An 18872-nucleotide genomic window follows, 5' to 3' on the forward strand; every position below is an offset into this window, starting at 1 on the left:
CAGCAGTCATCCTGCAAATTTGATGATGGCGGATGGTGCTCTTTACTTTGAGAGTGCGTAATTCCCCTCAAGAGGATCATATGTTTATTAATCTGTCACAAGTTGCTTGCGTCCTGTTAGCTCTTCTCAATAAATAGGACCATAGCGTTCATTGGATGCTGCTTTATTTTTAGCTTTTTGAATCACCTCCTGATGAACAGAAACAGTAAACAAGTATTAAAACATCGAAAGTAATTTGAAAATAGTGCTTTCCTGGGGAGTCTGGAATTCCAGACGTTACCAGACAGTTGTAAATCGGCAGTCACCTCACATTGCTGGGGAATAAAAGCCAGGAAAATAAGAATATCTAAGTGTGCTCATATGGAGGCACTTTCTGAAAATCAGGGGTCAGTTGCATTTATAGAACAGCAGGAGGGGAAAACTGGAGTGAGGAGTCCATATTATTTTTCATCAACTTTACTCATTCTTGTCCAGCCCACTCAGATATCCCCGATGAAAAATGTAAGAACTTATCTGAATTCTTATCTTTCACACTAATTAAACACCAAACACCAAGGCACTGTCATGGCGATATTGTCTGCTCTACCTCCTGATCAAACACCGTGTGACCATACTGCAAAATGGAAATAGAGGGGAGGCAGGGAAAAGGGACACAGTACTGATAATAAGATGTAACACTTGCTGAGTGCTGGCTGTAAGACCGGCACTGTTCTAACCTCTTTATATTTTAACATATTTGATTCCCACAACAACCTATGGGGTCTTTAGTATCATTTTCTCCTATACAAATGAGGAAATGGAAGCTTAGGGAACCAAGTCACTTTCTCTAGTTTTCAAAAATAATGAGAATTGAGCTGGAATCTGAACCTCTGCGGGTGGACTTTGGCGATCTTGCACTTAACTGGACCCTGCCTGTATTAAAGAACATCCGGTGATTGATACAAGGAGGTGTGGAGAAACAAACAAAAGTAATCAATGTTTGAGGAGAAAGAAAACCTAAGACTCATGAATTTAAAAGATGATCGTGGAAGTTTCAAAATTAGAATTCACCGATTTACTTCTTAGAAAATTCTCCGTTCTTTAAGAATTCTAACAGGTTGTACAATTATCAGTGTTATTCCAAAACCTGAATGCTTTCTTACAACACATTTGAATGTGTCCTAAGGTAGTTAATAGCTTAACTTAGATCATTACTTTTTTCTGAAAAAAATTATCTTAAAATGAGCCTGGGAAGAGCATGCTCTAGTCTGTACTAGAGTAAAATTAATAAATAATACATGAGCAATATTGCTAGAAACCCAAAGAGGATTTTTTTTTCACTTGGGTGTGAAGCTCAAGCTAAAATTGAACGTACTTTCTTTTCTCTCAAAGCTGTTTCTTTTTCGGTATTTTCCATGCTTAAAGATTGACTCTACCTTTCATATACTCATCTGAGAAAAATTCTTCATCATCTTGGATGCCTCTCTCTTTACTCCTTCACTCTCATATCCATTCTATAACTTAAATATACTTTGAACATGATCCCTCCTTTCTATCTCAATGGGCATTGCCTTGTTGCAGCTGCCATGTTTCTTCCCAAATGAATGCAATTGCTTTCTAATTTGTCTGACTGCACTTAGTCCTCCTTCCAATCCAATCCATTTTTGTCACTACAATCAGAAAAATCCTTCCAAAATCAAAATTTTATCATTTCCTAACAGAAAGTCCAAATTCCTTGCAGTGGCTTGCATGACTTTCAGTCTGGCTCCTGCACATCTCTCCAGGCTCAGTTCCTGCTGTTCCCTTATAACTACTTCATAATCCAGCCACACCAAATTATTTGCAGTTCCTCACACGTGTCAAGTTGTTTCATGCCTTCAAGCCTTTGTGCATACTGTTCCCCGAAATAGCCTTCCTTAGAATTGCCAAATTCTTACTTATTGTTTAAGACAACCAGGTATCACTGTGTGAAGTCTTGTTTCTTCCTTTGACACTACTGTGGTAGTATATAGCTCTTTGTAGTGCTTATCACATGGGATTTCAACTGTTTACTTGTGTATCACTTCTCCTGCATTGGGAGGGGCTGAGGGCAGGGAATATGTCTTATCATTCTAGTAAAATCTCTGAACATGTTCTCTCAGGACTTTTTTAAGGCTGCTGATTGACTTTGTTTAAAGGTTAAGGGTTTCACCCATGAAGTATTTTAGATGTACGTGTAGGCTGCATATTATACGAAGCTAGAGACATCTACATTCAATAATTCTACGTAATAATTTTGTAGCAGTTTTCTTTGTTACCCTATACAAAGCTGAATAATTAACTGTGAAGGAAGACTCTATTTTGCTCTTCTCCTCTCAACACTTCTGACACCAGATGTGCAGGGTTTTTTTTTTTTTTTTTTCACACCAAGCAATTCTGCAACACCAGCTGGATGTCCTACAATTCGGTTCAGTTCTGACACTATCACTTGTTAGCATCAGTTCCCACAGGTTAAGGACTCAGTCCTACAAGATTGTCCCCCCACTACAATTCAGACACCAATTGCAAGTCCAGGTCATTGCTTGTGCTTCTGACAAACTGGGTACAAATCAGAGGTTCCCACAACCCCGTCCTTGGATTCAATCATTTGCTAGATGGCTAGCAAAACTCAGGCAAACAGTTGAATTACTATTGCTGATTTATTACAAAGAATATTTCAAAGGATACAAGTGAACACCCAGATGGAAGACATGTATAGGGCAAGGTATGGGGGAAGAGGCACAGAGCTTCCATGCCCTCTCCAGGCATGCCACCCTCTCAGAACTTCCACGTGTTCATCAACCCTGAAGCTCACCAGTCTTTGTGTTCTAGAGGTTTTATAGAGCTTATTCTCCAGCACTTGTCACCTTCCCTGAAGGTCAGTGAGTGGGGCTGAAAGTTCCAACCCTCTGGTCACTTGGTCTTTCTGTTGACCAGTCCCATCCTGAGGCTAAAGGGGCTCCACCCTAAGTCAATTTATTAGCAGAAACTCAGGTGTAATCAAAAGGGGCTCCTTTCGAATAACAAAAGACACTTATCAATCAGGAAATTCCAAGAGTTTTATGAGATCTGTGCCAGGAACCAGGGACAAAGACCAAATATATTTTTTATTATACCACAGCTAACCTATCTATTTTCTGGCCATTCTCATCATGTCATATTAGCATTTTAAAAAAAGCTAGAATCTAAATCCAATTGCTGCTTAAATGTCAAAGCACCTTGGCTGGATAAGGAGGAGGACTTGGGGGCTGTGGTCATGTGCACCAATGCAGAACAGAGAGGAACCAATATCACTGAGCATCTATGACAGGCCAAGCAGATTTTGATTCAATATCCCATTTAATACTTGGATAAGTGTTGTCCCACACCTGAGATTCAGAGGAGTTAAATAAGTTGCCTGAAGTTGCAGATACTAATCAGTGAAACACAAATCTAAGACTTTGATGGCCAAGTACACAAATAAGCCGTTGGGCACTTACCAAATGAGAAGTTCTCTACAAAACCTTGAATCTGATGTTTTATTCCTCTTTATTTTCACTGCCTGGCACCATGCCTGACACATTATCGATGTTCATTGAAAGTCCAGAGACTTAATTAGCAAACAGAAATAGTGCAATTTACAAGAAAACTTCCTTTGGTCCAACTCTTTCAAAGAGATCTCTAAACATGGTTTCTATTCTCGTGTATTCCAATTTATAAACCTGATTTAGGAAGCAGCTAGGAGTAAAATGAGACACTGATTTAATGAACTGATTCTGTAGAATCTGTCAATCTGTATGGGGTTGTCTTTACTTAATATATTAGAATGTTTCCCTTGTCTGAAACCTGGACTCCAAGTCTCAACCCAAAGGGATATGGGCTTGTAAAGATAGTGAGTTTGCAATACTTTTACCCAAGATTGTTTTCTTCCTAGACTCATTGATAGCTTGTCCTCTTATGAAGACAACCAGTACTATAAGAATTGGGCAGCCTTATTGCTGTCCTTCCGTTATGCGTAATAGGTCAGTTACCTTTTTCTACTTCTCTATTAAGTTTGCCAACTTTAGCATAAACCCAGGCCTAACTTCTTTCCTGGACCTAAATCTTCCTTTATTCCTTTCATTTTTCCAGGTAGAAAAATCTTTATTGAACATTTTTTCAAACCAAACCTGTATATGATACAAAACTTCTTTTTTCCAGCAAATGAGAAATGTACACATGGTTTCACAGAACCAAGCACTGTTTAGCTGGGTGACAAGAGAGAGTCCTGTGGAATAAGCCATGATATACCACAACCTGGCATTAATCAATCAATGCAGTTTTGGGGTTTTTTCTCTCTTTTTTGTTTTAAGTGAAGTAAATACACTGCCTTGGCAGCACTTGCTTTTTGTTCACACCAGGCCACCATATTTTTTCTGCTTCGTTACAGAAACTCCACTTACTGTATGAAAGTATCCATTTCGCTGACGGTGGGCGAAAATGACACTGGGCTATGCTACAATTCCAGGATGAAATACTTTGATAAAGCTGAACTTAGCAAAAGCAAGGAAATTTCGTGCCGTGACATAGAAGATTTTTTACTACCAACCAGAGAACCTGAAATCCTATGGTATAAGGTATGGCCTGTGAATGATTTTATTGCTTATAAATAGATTACTGTGTATCTTATTCTTGAACAAGTTGGATAAAAAACTTTAAATGGGTGTGATATAGTTCAGCTCTGCCTTCTTAAAATATTAAAGCAAGTTTTGCCCATCATAAATTTTCAAACCAGTGGTTTTAATAAATGCTAGTCAATATTTATATTGGTAGTCCATTGTAATAAGCTATTGTGTTTATGTTTATTTCTTGTTTATACTGACGATTATTTCAAGTCTATTATAATCTATGTTGATAATTTCAGGAACTAATGTATGTTAAGCGTTGATTTCAGAGCTCTTCATATAAACAGTCCAAAATGTCCCCACATAAGGAGAGAAAAGATTAATTTGCTTCTGTGGTAAAATGGTACACTCGTTTTATTGAAATGTTCTGTTTAATGGGAGTATCTTTGTGCATATTCTAATTATTTTCACATAAAAGCATACATATTTTGAAAAATAACATCTGATGAAAATTTATAACATTATAAAAATAGTGTTAGATTAACTGTTTTTCAAAAACCAAAAGAAACTTTAGACTTAAGCAGAATAATCCAACCCCTGTCCTTCCTATCACATCATTGACTTTTCTGAATTTTAGGATTTGAATGTACTCTTCAGCTTTATTTATACCATAATAGATGTTTTTGTTATTGAATGTACTCAAGAAAATACAATAGAGATGTTATGAACATTTGTCTGGAATATTTTATCCATGGTTTATAGGTTCCTAGTGTAAAATTTGCTTTTTTCAACTCACTGGAAGTAGCCATTTAGGAAGCTGGACCTCTTAGTAACTAGATCCAAAAACGCCAATCTACAGAATGTGAGCCCTCACGACTGATTGCTCATGAATTCCAAACCTGGTAGAAATGAAACAACAAGCAAATCTTTGACAGTTTTTAAAGGATTTTGCCAAAATTAGTAATGCCCTTCTCTGAGTAAGACTTAATTTTGATTCTCGATAATAAGCAATGGAGGATTCAGAATATCAAGAGAACCGTTGAAGTATTTTTCTGCTCTTTTCTTGGATTTCTATCTTAGCCAATGTTAAACAGCCCTCCAGTATTAGCCCCACTGATTTCTGTTCCTGTGCAGATGAGTTTTGTTTTTTCCCTTTTTTAATTGTATGAGTATTTCTCTCCCTGATTCTCTGTGGTTTGCCTGCTTTCCACAGGCAGATTCTGAGCAAGCTCTAATGATTACTTCAAAGGGAAGAGGCATTAGGGAAGTTTGCTCCAAGGTCTCCAAGAACAAATATTTTTCTAGTGCTCTTATGTGTACATTCAGCTTCTAGATGTGCAATTTCTTTGTTGCTTGCTAATAAGTTGATCTTAAGAGTTATGCACTTCTCACTTTTTGAAACGGTATCTCAAAATTTGCTGAAACATTAGAACTCTGGACACACACACATACATTCACACACTCAATTTATTAAATGGCTGGCCTCACATTGATTTTTTAGTCGTGTTTCCACCATCTCTCCAATCATTATGACCTTATATAAGGACCATAACTAGGGGAGTGATGCGTGGAAGTACAGTATATGTGGAATTTAAAATTCTTGAAAAATTCAGATTATTTTTCCGTAGTCAAGGGAATATAGTCTCCATTCATAATTTATGTAATTATGACAGTTTTTGCAATGAATATGAGCTTATGAAATGTATATTTTGGTCTGAAATAACTGGATAATTGTCCCTCAATTATGCACAGGCATTGAGCCACATAATCAAAATAATGGCCTGCAAAAATTTGATTCGGCAATAAATTTTTTTAGAAATAATGTTAGCTCTGAATAATGTCAGGGTTTGAAGCTATTTTATTCTCATTCCATTGATTTCGGATCTGGCTAGAGGAAATGGACTTGTGCTTGGCAAAAGCAGAAATCTCCTGGGCCAACATCATTTTAACCCAAAGCTTAATTCAGAGACCATAATTTGTTAGACCCAGCAACAATGAAATTAGATATTTATGGAACTATAAAGACCTTGCATATAAATCTTGGCCATTTCTTTCATGGGTTATATAGTGTACATACCATGAAGATTGAATTATATCTAAATGTAACATTAAAAGATTTAAAGTATTGAAATAGAAACATTTTCTTCTATAGAATTAATTTTTCTACTTTCCACTAAAATAATTCGTTTTATATTTTATGTTATCAGTATCAAGGTGGTTAATTTTATAATCATCAATTGTGGAGTATTTGCTTCTAAAAAATGATGTCAGGAGTAATCTGAACAAATGTTCCTTTTCTTATATCTAATAAATCAATGCATATCTGATTTAGAGACACTAATCTTAAGAATTAATAAAGTGACTCTTGCTAAAAATACTCTTTTCATATTTAGGTACTTGATTTCCTGGAGATGTGGAGAAGATAGGAAAATCTAGCATTAATTCCAAACTCTTTAGCCTGTTTAAAATATAACTTTAGAAGCTTTTAGTTTGGTTGTTTTAAATACTTTATTTTTCAGTTACTTTATGCACCTCAAAAATTTTATGTTCTTCATGTAGGAATGTAGGACAAAAACTTGGAGGCCAAGTATTGTATTCAAAAGAGATACCCTGCTTATAAGAGAAGTCAGAGAAGACGACATTGGAAATTATACCTGTGAATTAAAATATGGAGGCTTCGTTGTGAGAAGGACTACTGAATTAACTGTTACAGGTGAGCACAGTCTTCCATATTTCACTTGCAAGTAATGAAACTACCGTTTTAAATTTAGTTTTTGTGCTGCATATTGATTTTATCAAATGTATGCAATGAAAGGAAGCACTTAACCAAATGCTAAGTGGATTTCTATAGGTAAAACTTATTTCTCCTTGCTTTTAAATCATGTTGCACTAAAATGCATTTGGAAAGTTAAAGAAAATATGCTTAGGGAATTATAGAAATGTTAACTTTTGAAAGTACTTGAAATAATGAGTTTACAATTGCAGAAAATTGTGCTTGTATTTTGTAATGGTATCATTTTTGGAAACATTTTCTAAAGTGTTGAAATGGAACATATGAAATCTACCTCTGTCTTCCTGTCTTGCTCCAAATTAGAAAAATTACTTTTTCATTCATTACTCTATGAATCTGACATAAGTATTCTCATGAACTTGAAAATAACATAGTTTTAGGTACAATAATTGAATAACTATATGAGGTGCAGTATGTGGAGTCATTTCCATATCTGGTTGCTAAGGTAGAAGGACATGCCAACAAGATTCAGAACATTGTCTGTAATCATGAATCTACAGCTCGCTAGTCGTATGACCTTGTTTGAATCACCACAACCTTCAAAATATCAGTTTCCTCATGTATAAAATGACAGTTATAAAATTTGCCTTGTTTATTTCATAGGGTTTTTGCAAGGATCAAATGAGGTAAGGTAATAGGTATGAAATCAATTTGCAAAATGTAGAATTATATCCAAAGGGGCATCACTTTTTTCATTTTTATGTCATGTAAAATATTGTATGCATACTTAGTTTTCTTTTACTTTATAGTGTACTTCTGTATAATTGGTTCTGAGAGAAAAAAGGGGGAAAAAGCAAGAGCAATATTAGCAAGTTAAAGATATTATTCTCATCTTACTGAGAAAGAGTCTTCTCAGTAACTTGTTTTGTACAATCATATTTGTGAAACATATATAGAAAAGTATAAAAAGGATATCACGGACTTTCAAGAGACTTTCATTTGTTCATTGATTCACTTAAAATAGTTTTCCTATATATGAAAAGTGTTGTGTGGTCGTCACTTCATCTTATAATAATCATCTTTTCTTTCAAATCTTGAAATTATATTTTGACTTAAAAACTAAATTCGATTTCATGAAATCCATTTGGTAAGTAGTAATTATTCGGATGGAGAGAAAATTTAGTTAAATAAGGTACTCTTTGGTAATGCCTTTGATAAATATTAGACTCAGTAAATAACCGACACTTGCAGTATATGCTACACTTGAATAATGAACAGACATTCAGTCTTGTATTATGTACCTGTGGTATGCATCTGTATGATTTACCCTACTTTGCTCTCCTGTTTTGCTGTGTGTAGTAGGTCTCTGTATAGAAAATTAAAATTAACACTTTATCACTTTACCTCTCTGATTAACAGAACAGTGAAAAATATAACTGTCAATACTTGAATTTTATTTACAATAAATACTGAATTTTTTATTATTTATTTTTTGCTCTCAATCTGTACTGAAGTAGCTTTTCCAAGGAGTAGGTATTGAGACAAAGGAATTTTAAAATATAATGAAAAAACGTCTATTCTGAAAAGAAGATGAAGGTACTTCTAGTCTTCGTTCTTTGGAGGGTGGAACTAACCCTTGTGAAGCACATCTTTCCCTTTTCTAGAAATACTAGGATACTAAACCACTATCTAGTAAGAGGCACTTGGAAAACAAGCCTGTGCAGACTAGAAACTGGGTCCCAAATGGTAAAACGACTTAAATGAAGCTAGTTTGTATAACCAATAATGGAATCATTTTCTCCTAAATGCTACCCAGGGCTACTATGTTTTCCTAACTTCATTTCTCCAAAAATATCTTCTTTTCTTTATATGAAGAGGAATAATTATTTCTTAATATCCAAGAGAAACTTACTGAATCATTTAATGAAAGTTTTCTAACTTAAGTAGCCTTACCTGTGACATGGATTTGGGCAAAAAAGTTATAAAGCAAAGTTTGACGCTATAGGAAATTCTGGGTGGATGGGAGAGCTGCGTGCCTTAGGATGAGAAAATAGTATTATTAAAATGCATTTTAGATATTAACAAGTCTATCGACAAGATGTCTTTATGCATAACATTGCTTTAAATGCTGTGACACTAGAGCACATTTACTTTGCCCATGGCCAAATTCAAGAACACGTCTTAGAACCCAAATTGTATCACTCAGTAAAGCAACAAAGGTGAGTTCTCTGGATGATCATTAGTCACTATTTTGTACTTGGTTTTCTGCATATCATGATCGTGTTATACTTAACATAAATATCATGCACAGCATTATATCACTAAGTTTTAGTGGGTCTGCATTAGTTGCTAATAAACAAATGTTTTGAAGTACATTAGAACGCTTCTTTAAAATGAAAAAGAAAGAATCCTACATGTGAAGAGAAAAGGAAATTTCTGGATAAATAAAGTGACTAAATGTTCAGGCAATATTGTAAGCTTTTGTGGGAAATCCTTCGCTTATCAAAACTTATGTGTCTACTTAAATGAAGTAGTGGTTCGGGGAAACAGATCACAGTGAAAAAAAAAATAATAAACCTGCTCTTCACTTTTGGTATACTTTAAACATTTAAAGAAATTTTTAAATGTAGGATGTTTCAGCATCGTCTCTAGCCTCCACCATCTTCTCTAAGCCTCAGCCACGCTGTTTTTGCTGTTCTCCTCCAAATATCCTCCCCCTGAATCCTTGCTCATGCTGTGCTCCCTTTGGAATGCTTTTTCTTCCACATTGTCACAGGGCTGATTCTTACTCTTTCTTCAAGGCACAGCTAAAATGTTACCACTGTTTTGAGGCATGTAGTTCTTCATGTCTTCCTAGCACGTTCAGAATCCCCATTGCAGCACTCACCACATTGCACTATAGCTGTTTGTTGACATTCCTGTTTTTCTGCAAGAACATGAGCTAGTCGGAGTCCAGGGCAATGTCTTTTTTTAAAAAGAAACATTTTACTTTAGAACCATTTTACAAAAATCATAAAGACAGTAGAAAGAGATCCCATATACACTACATCCAGTTTCCCTATTAAGATCTAACATTAGTGTGGTACATTTGTTACAATTAATGAACTAATATTGATGGTTATTGTCAACTAAAGTGCATACCTTATTCAGATTCCCTTGGGTTTTTTTTCCCTAATGTCCCTTTTCCCACCCAGAATATCCAGGATCCCACCCAGGATAGCACATTACATTTAGTTGTCATATCTCCTTAGGCTCCTTTTGGCTGTGGCTATTTCTGACTTTCCTTGCTTTTGATGATCTTGACAATTTTAAGGGTTACTGGCCATGTATTTTGTAGAATATCTTCAGTTGTGATTTGTTTGATATTTTCCCCATGATTAGACTTAGGTTTATATATTCTTGGAAGACTATAGAAGTAAAATCACAACATATCATACTATCAACATGATTTATCACTATTGATCTCGACCTTTATCACCTGTGGTGGTCTTTGTCAGATTTTGCCACTGTAAAGTTACTCTTTTTCCCTGCTTTCCACACTGTACTCTTTGGGAGGAAGTCACCATCTGCAGTCCATGCTTAAGGAGTAAGGAATTATGCCCTCACCTCTTTGAAGGCAGAGTATCTACATAAGTTATTTGGAATTCTTCTGCATGGGATAGAATTTTTCCCACATTTATCTACTTATTCAATCATTTATCTAATTTAGTGTGAACTCATGGATATTTATTATATACTTTGTAATTCAACATCACCTGATGTACTTTGTTGCTCAAAGTGTTCCAGCTTTGGCCCTAGGAGCTCTTTTAGTTGACTCCTTTGTCTCTTTGACATACTCCCGTCATTGTGTGTGTGTGTGTGTGTGTGTGTGTGTGTGTGTATCTCTGTGTGTGTGTGTCTTTGAACACTTCCTTATTTTCTGGCCCCACAAGATGCTCCAGGCCCATCTTGTGTATTTCCTGCCCCAGTCCTGGAATCAGCTATTTTTTCCACAGAGCCTTTGTTCCTTTTATTGGAGAATGGTACTAGAAAGTAAGATGTGGGCATCGGGAGTACTCATTGCCACTGGAGTATAGTTGCTTCTAAGACCTCTCAATTGACAGAGCGAGGAAATATGTATATACTAACCCAAGTGTATACACGTTACCTATAAATATTTGTATATGTAACTATCTGTATCTATGTTAAACTAAATATGAGTTCATACTGATATCTCCAACTCTAATCTATTACCATAGGGATAATTACAGCCTCTTCCCCTTGCTTATCTGTAGCCTCCCTGTCCAATAGTGAGAAACCCACCATCTGCCATCCATTTACTTAATTGTTCACTTCCAATATAGATGTATAATGAGATCAGAATTGTTGACCTGTACCCCTGTAAGAAACAACTGTATCAACTAGATTATAGTTTATATACAGTTTCTTTTGCCTTTAATCTTTAATCTTTAATCTTACAGACTCCGCACCATTCCCAAAGTTACTTAGGTCATCACCTGTTCCCCCCATCCTCTTCAGTGAGGTAGTCTCACACATTTGTAAGGTTTTGTTTTTTTTTTATTTTATCACATTCTGCATTCCATCCTAGGATCCTCCATCCTCCTAAATGATGTCTTTAAAAATTTGCATACGTTAAGGTTTGTAGGGGAGGAAAAATAATTTTCCCTCTATCCTTCTGAGTCCTTGGCTGAGATCCCCTGTAGTAAAAGACAGAAGAACAAGAGAAGAACAAACATAAATTTATTAGCATCTATACCTTACATATACGTGGAAGATACCCAGGAAAACTTAGTACCTCCCCAAGATGGCCCAAGTTACCACCTTAAATACCATCTTCAGCTAAAGAAAAAAGAAAGATTTTTGGTGGGGGGCACTGCCAGTTATGGGAGGTTACTAGGAAAAGCACGGTAAGCAAGGGTAAGTCTAAGTTCTCCCTTCTCCATTGATAAGGGTTTCTGGAGACTGTTTTTTTTTAATTATTTTACTGAGGTCACATTGGTTTATAATGTTGTGTAAATTTCACATGTACATTATTATATTTTGGCTTCTGTATAGATTGCATCATGTTCACCACCAAAACTCTGGTTTCCATCTGTCACCATACATATGTGCCCCTTTACCTCTTTTGTCCTCCCCCGACACCTTCCCCTCTGGTAACCACCAATCTGTTCTTCTTATCTATGTGTTTGTTTATCTTCCACATATGAGTGAAATCATACAATATCTGTCTTTCTCTGTCTGACTTATTTTGCTTAGCATAACACCCCAAGGTATTATGCTGTCACAAATGACATGATTTTGTCTTATGTATGGCTAAGTAATATTCCATTGTATATATATAGACCACATCTTCTTTATCCATTCATCTGTTGACAGGCACTCAGAGTCATCCTTCTCTTCCTGGTAGAGAGAGGGAGACACTTTTACAAATGGAGATTTCATTTATAAATGTAAATTTCCCTTACAAAAGGGTAACTCCTACTTTGTTTTCAGAGCTGCTTCTGTGTCTGTAGTTCCTCAAAATAATCCTTAAACCAAAGAGGCATATTTTGAGGAGGCAAATTCTGTTACCCTTTATTCCCACCTTTGAAACTTCCCCAAGACTCACAGTCCAGAAGCTGACTTGGTAGATTGCTCTCTATCTCAATGAACCAGCCTTAGTCCTAAGAATAAGTTAGTTCAGTTAGAGTTATGTCTCATTTCAGGAGGCAGTGTTGCAAGTGAGTTCCCAAAGTTCGTCCTGTATGGTATGAGCAATCAGATATTTAATAAAAGGAATTTCTTTGGAAACACACACAAAGAACAAAGGTTAATGATAGGAGCAGACTACAAATCTAGTTTCTGAGTTGTGAGGGCAGCCAATTGAGAAGATTTCTAGATGTTGGGCTCAAAGAATCTTTTTGGTTTTCAAAATTTACCATTTTAACCATTTTAGGTGTACATTTCAATGACATTAAGTACATTCACATTTTTGTGCAACCATCACCCCATCCATCTCTAGAACTTTTTCATCTTTCCAAACTGAAACTCTGCACCCATTAAACGGTAACTCTACATTCCCTCCTCCCACCAACCCCTGGCAACCACCACTCTATTTTCTGTAACTATGAATTTGACCATTCTAGCTACTTCATATAGGTAGAATTATACAATATTTGTCCCTTTTCGTATGACTTATTTCACTTACTATAATGTCTTCAAGGTTCATACGTGACAGCTCATTTCTTTTTATCACTTTATAATTTTCCATTATATGGCTGTACCATAGTTTGTCCATTTATCTAGTGAATGGTGCATGATGGATGCTTCCAGTTTTTGGAGATTATGAATAAAGCTACTATATACATTCTTGTGCAAGTTTTGTGTGGATATAAGTTTTCAAATCAGTTGAGTAAATACCTTGGAATGCAATTCCTAGAGTGTATGGTAAGATTATATTTAGCTTTGTAAGAAGCTGCCAAACTGGTTTCTAAAATAGCTGTATTATTTTGTATTTCCATCAGCAATGAATGAAGAATTCCAGTTGTTCTGCATCTTTCTACCAATCTGAACTCTGTTGTTTGGATTTTACTGTTCCAATCGGTCTGTTGGTTTAATTGCCAATTCCCTAATGATAAATTATTTTGAGCATATTTTTATATGCCTCTTTGCCTCTTGTGTATCTTCTTTGATCTAGTGTCTGTTTAGGTATTTTACCCACTTTTTAATTGGGATGTTTGCTTTTTTCTTTCTCAGTTTTAAGAATTCTTTGTATACTTTTGATACAAGTCCTTTATCAGATAAGTGTTTTGCAAATATTTTTTCCCAATCTGTAGCTTGTCTTTGGATTTTATTAACAATGACTTTCACAGAGAAGAAGTTTGTTTTATTTTAGAGTTTTCTTCTTTTCTAATATACAAATTTAATTCTATACATTTCTTCTAAGCACTGCTTTTGCTGTATCCCACAAATTTTGATAATTTGCATCAAAATATTTTTTAATTTCTCTTGAGAAATCTTTGATCCATATGTTATTTAGAAATGTGTCAATTTCTAAACATTTGGTGATTTCCACAACTGTTTTTCTTTTACGGATTTCTGATTTATTTCCATTGTAATCTGAGCACATACTTTGTATGATTTATATTTTTAAAAATTTGTTAAGGTATATTTTATGACCTAGAATGTGATCTTTCTTGGTGAATGTCCCAGGAGGGCTTGAGAAGAATGCGTATTTTGCTATTGTTGGATGGAGTATTCTGTAAATGCCAATTAAGTCAAGTTTACTTAGTGTTGTTCAAGTCAACTATACCCTTACTGATTTTCTGCTTGCTTGGTCTTTCAATTACTGAAAGTAGAGTGTTGAAATTTCCAACTATGTAGTGGATTTGTCTATTCAATTCTGTAAGTTTTTCCTCACAATTTTGATGTTCTATTGTTAGGTGCTTATGTGTTTAAGGTTGTTATGTCTTCTTGGAGACTTGATCCTGTCATTATATAATGTCCCTCTTTGCTTGTGATTATTTTCCCTGTTCTGAGGTTAGCTTTGTCTGAAATTAATATACCTAGCTCTCTTTTGATTAGTGTTAGCATGGCATCTCTTTCTTCATCGCTTCACTGTTAACCTATTTGATTCTTTATATTTAAAGTGGGTTTCTCATAGACGACACACGGTTGGATCTTGATATTTTTTCCACTCTAACATTCTCTGTGTTTTAACTGGTGTATTTAGACCATTTGCATGTAACATGATTCTTAAATTATTGGATTAATGTATATTCTGTTTATCAGTGTTTTCAATTCATTGAACATTTTCTTTGTTTCTTTCCCCCTCTCTATTCTGCTGTCTCTGGTTTTAATTGAACATTTTATATGGTTCCACTTTATGTCTACGTTCTTATTATCAATTTTACTTTAAAAAATTTTTTAGTGGTTGCACTGGATATTCCACTTCTTAGTTCTGACTAATCTCAGACCACTTTCAAAAAACACTATACCACTTTGTGTGTAATGCAGGTGGTACCTTATTGCAGAGTATTCCCAGTTCCTCCCTCTCATCCCTTATGACATTGCCATCATTCATTTCACTTATCCATATGTTATAGTCATCCAATAAATTATTAGTAGTACTTTAAACAGTTATCTTTTAGATCAATTTATAATAAAATAAATAAGATTTTGTTTTACCTTCATTTACTCCTTTTCTGACACTCTTATTTCTGTCATGTAAATCCATGTTTCTGACCTATATGTTCTCCTTCTGCCGAATAACTTAGTTTAACATTTCTTGCAGTGAAAGTCTGGTGATGAATTCCCTCAGTTTTTGTTAGAGAATGCCTCTATTTCTCTCTTACCCTTTTAAAGGATAATTTTGCTGAATGTTGAATTCTAGGTTAGCGGTTCTTTTCACCACTTTAAATATTCCACTCCACTCTCTTCTTACTTGCATGTTTTTTGACAAGAAGTTCACTCAGATCCTTACCCTTGTTCCTCTATAGATATGACATTTTTTCCTGTGTTCTTCCAAGATTTCCTATTTGTCCATGTTTTTCTGCAGTTTGAATATGATCTGTCTAAGCGGAGTGATTTTGTTATTTATCCTGCTTGGTGTTTCTGAGCTTCATGGGTTTCTTTTTTGGTGTCTGTCATTAATTTGGAAATTCTATGGCTGTTATTACTTCAAATATTTCTTCTGGTCTATTCTCTCTTTCTTCTCCTTCTAATATTCTAATTATACATATATTATCCCTTTTGAAATTAGCCCACAGTTCTTGGATGTTCTGTTCCATTTTTTTTTCTGTTTTCGCTGTGCATTTTGGTTTATGAAGTTTCTGTTGATCTATCTTCAATCTAACTAATTCATTCCTTGACTATGTCCAGTATACTGATGGGCCCATCAAAGACATTCGTCATTTCTGTTATAGTGTTTTAATTCCTAGCATTTCATTTTGATTGTTATTGAGAACTTCCATTTCTTTGCTTAGTCACGCATCTGTACTTGAATGTTATCTGTTTTTTCCATTAGAGCATTTAACATATTAAACATAGTTATTTTAAATTCCCTGTCTGATAGTTCCAATATCTGTGTCATATTTGAATCTGATTATGATGATTGGAGTTTCTGGCTCCAGTGGCTCCTGCTCCAAGTAAGCAGATCTCAGTGGTGACTTTCTGGATTCACCTATCTTTCCAAATTTGGTGGTGGCTTTTTGCCCTGAAATCTCAGTTCTCTTAGAGGTCCAAGAAAAGTTTTTGGTTTTCATTTTTTTCAGCTTTTTCTTGTAGCAATGAGAGTGACAATTTCTAGGTTATTTATGTGTGGAAGCTGAAAACAAAAGAAACAACGTCATTTTCAGTTTGGGGTTCTCAAAACCAATGAAAATCTAGCATGTCTGACCCATAGTAGCCACTCAACAAATCTGCATTCTTGAATGATATTAATCCAGTATCATGGATATATTCCACTTTAAATCACTTGCTCTTAAATTGTGTTTACAAATGGACAAAATGATACCTTTTTCATCTGAAAGCCAAAAATATATAGTGGAGGAATAACTCCCTCAGTTCAGATCCCATACTCTACTTTCATTAACATTACTGGGTATTACATCAACCTTTTATTTCCTACATTATATTGCTGCTTTGTATTGAGCTTTAAGTCAAATAACATCATTTTCCTTATATTAATTGTTGAGACAAGTGCCTAGCTGTGGTTGAACTTTTAAATACAAATATAGGGCTGAATTTCCCTATTAAGATTGCTTCATATTAATTTTTAACATGTCTTTCAGTCTCTCAAGATTTATTCTACCATATTCTGTATTCTACCATATTAGCTTTTCTTTCTGGACAAGTGTCGATAGATTTTTACTGGAAGATATTGCTGTTTTAATTGAAATCATTGTTTAAAGTGTTATATGCAAAAGGTCCTGTATAAAGCTGTGTAGCATTCTATTACACACTTCTGTTTTTTTCCCCAGAAATGTATCATTCACCTCTCTTTAAGTATGATTTTTTATCCTACTAAGAATTCCAGAATCCAGCCTATATTTCTTCTATTGTTTCTTTTCATTTAATAGTGAAATATAACAAAGTATATAAAATATAAACATGCAGCTACTTAACATATTATCAAATGAACCCATCTAGGTGAAGAAACAAAACTTTACAGGCACTACAGAACTCTCGGGCATGTCCTTCTGAATATAAACCTCTTTTTCCCCACTGCTAATTATGTTACTGACATTGTGACTTTTATGGTATTTGTTTTCTTGTTCTTTGTAAGTTATATTAGCTAGTAGTACATGCCTAAGCAATATAGCTAAAATTTTGCCTGTTTTTGAAACTTATAAATTTGGACCCACATCTTGTGTATTGTATTGTGGCTGCCTTTTCAACTCCAAGTTTTGTGTTTAAAATGCGTCCATGTTATTCCATTTATCTGCAACTTATTCATTACTTTGACACTATAGTATTCCATTATATGAATATTTCACAGTTTGTTGATAGATAATTGGAGTTTTGATTTTTTACTAATGTAAGTAGTATTGCCATTAATATTCTGTATGCACATACATACATACACAAACGCACATTTTTCATATAAGTAGGCGTATATGTAAGATTTTTTACCTTGGAGTGGATTTGCTTATTCAGAGTATGTATATTTTCAGATTTACTAGATATTGTTTAGGCTTCTTTGGATCATAGGCCTACTCCAACCAAATGGACTGAGAGGAGGAGGGAAGTAGAACTCCAAAGGCAATCTGAGATGCCAAAAGGAGGTGAAGACTATTCTAGGGAACATAAACAGCAGATGTCTACTACTTCCAAACATTATGATTTCTTAAAGATTATAAAATGTGGTTTGCTATTCATAAAATTCTTTTGTGGGTCATATAACAATTTTCTGTACTTCAATATTGCTAAAAAATGTGAAAATATTAAGTTTGTATTGATGTAAATTGCCATAGCCTAGGATTTATTACACTTAACTCTAAGTCACACTCAGTCTATAACTTTAACCCTAACCCTCAGCTGTATTATTCATGGGAATGTGAGTATAGAGAAAATGTCATGCACAGAGGGAATCCATTAAAAAAACAGTAATTCCAAAATAAATTAGACCAGCATGGCTCTTCTTACAGTATAAAGTAGACAAAATAATACAGATATTAGTTATGGTACATATGTTGGCATTTGTTAGGTCTAAGAAAAAAAGTACACACTATATGGATTATTTCCAGAAGAACTGATTAAATTATACACTATTCACTTTCATCTGTTTAATGCTTATTTTTTTTCTGGATAAAACATTTTTCTGTAATTTTAAAAAAGATTAAAAACAAATTAAGAACCATATTTCCATCATAATGTTTTAAAATGAGTCAGACTAGCTGAAAAGACATTTAATTTCTAGGGCTAGATCATAGAGTGAAATAATGGTAAGAAAATGGACTGTGAAAATGTTACATTAGGAAAACATTTTCCCAATAAAATGCAAGAGTCAGCAAAAACAGTGAGGAAGTGAGAAAAGGACAACTGACTTGAAAAAAGCAAAAAGAATGAGGTGATTACTACCA

General features: G+C 34.7%; 1 protein-coding gene across 1 annotated transcript in view; it reads left to right on the forward strand.

Annotated features, from left to right (window-relative positions):
- Window positions 1-18872, forward strand: part of IL1RAPL1 (interleukin 1 receptor accessory protein like 1) — a 1280310-nt gene that overhangs the window by 753885 nt on the left and 507553 nt on the right. Inside the window, exons 4-5 of the mRNA XM_070502686.1 lie at window positions 4406-4592; window positions 7140-7293. Coding sequence (XP_070358787.1) covers window positions 4406-4592; window positions 7140-7293 — 341 coding nt within the window. The remainder of the gene's footprint in view (window positions 1-4405; window positions 4593-7139; window positions 7294-18872) is intronic.

Source organism: Equus asinus, chromosome X, assembly GCF_041296235.1.
Source record: "Equus asinus isolate D_3611 breed Donkey chromosome X, EquAss-T2T_v2, whole genome shotgun sequence".
In the NCBI taxonomy this organism is placed as follows: Eukaryota; Metazoa; Chordata; class Mammalia; order Perissodactyla; family Equidae; genus Equus; species Equus asinus.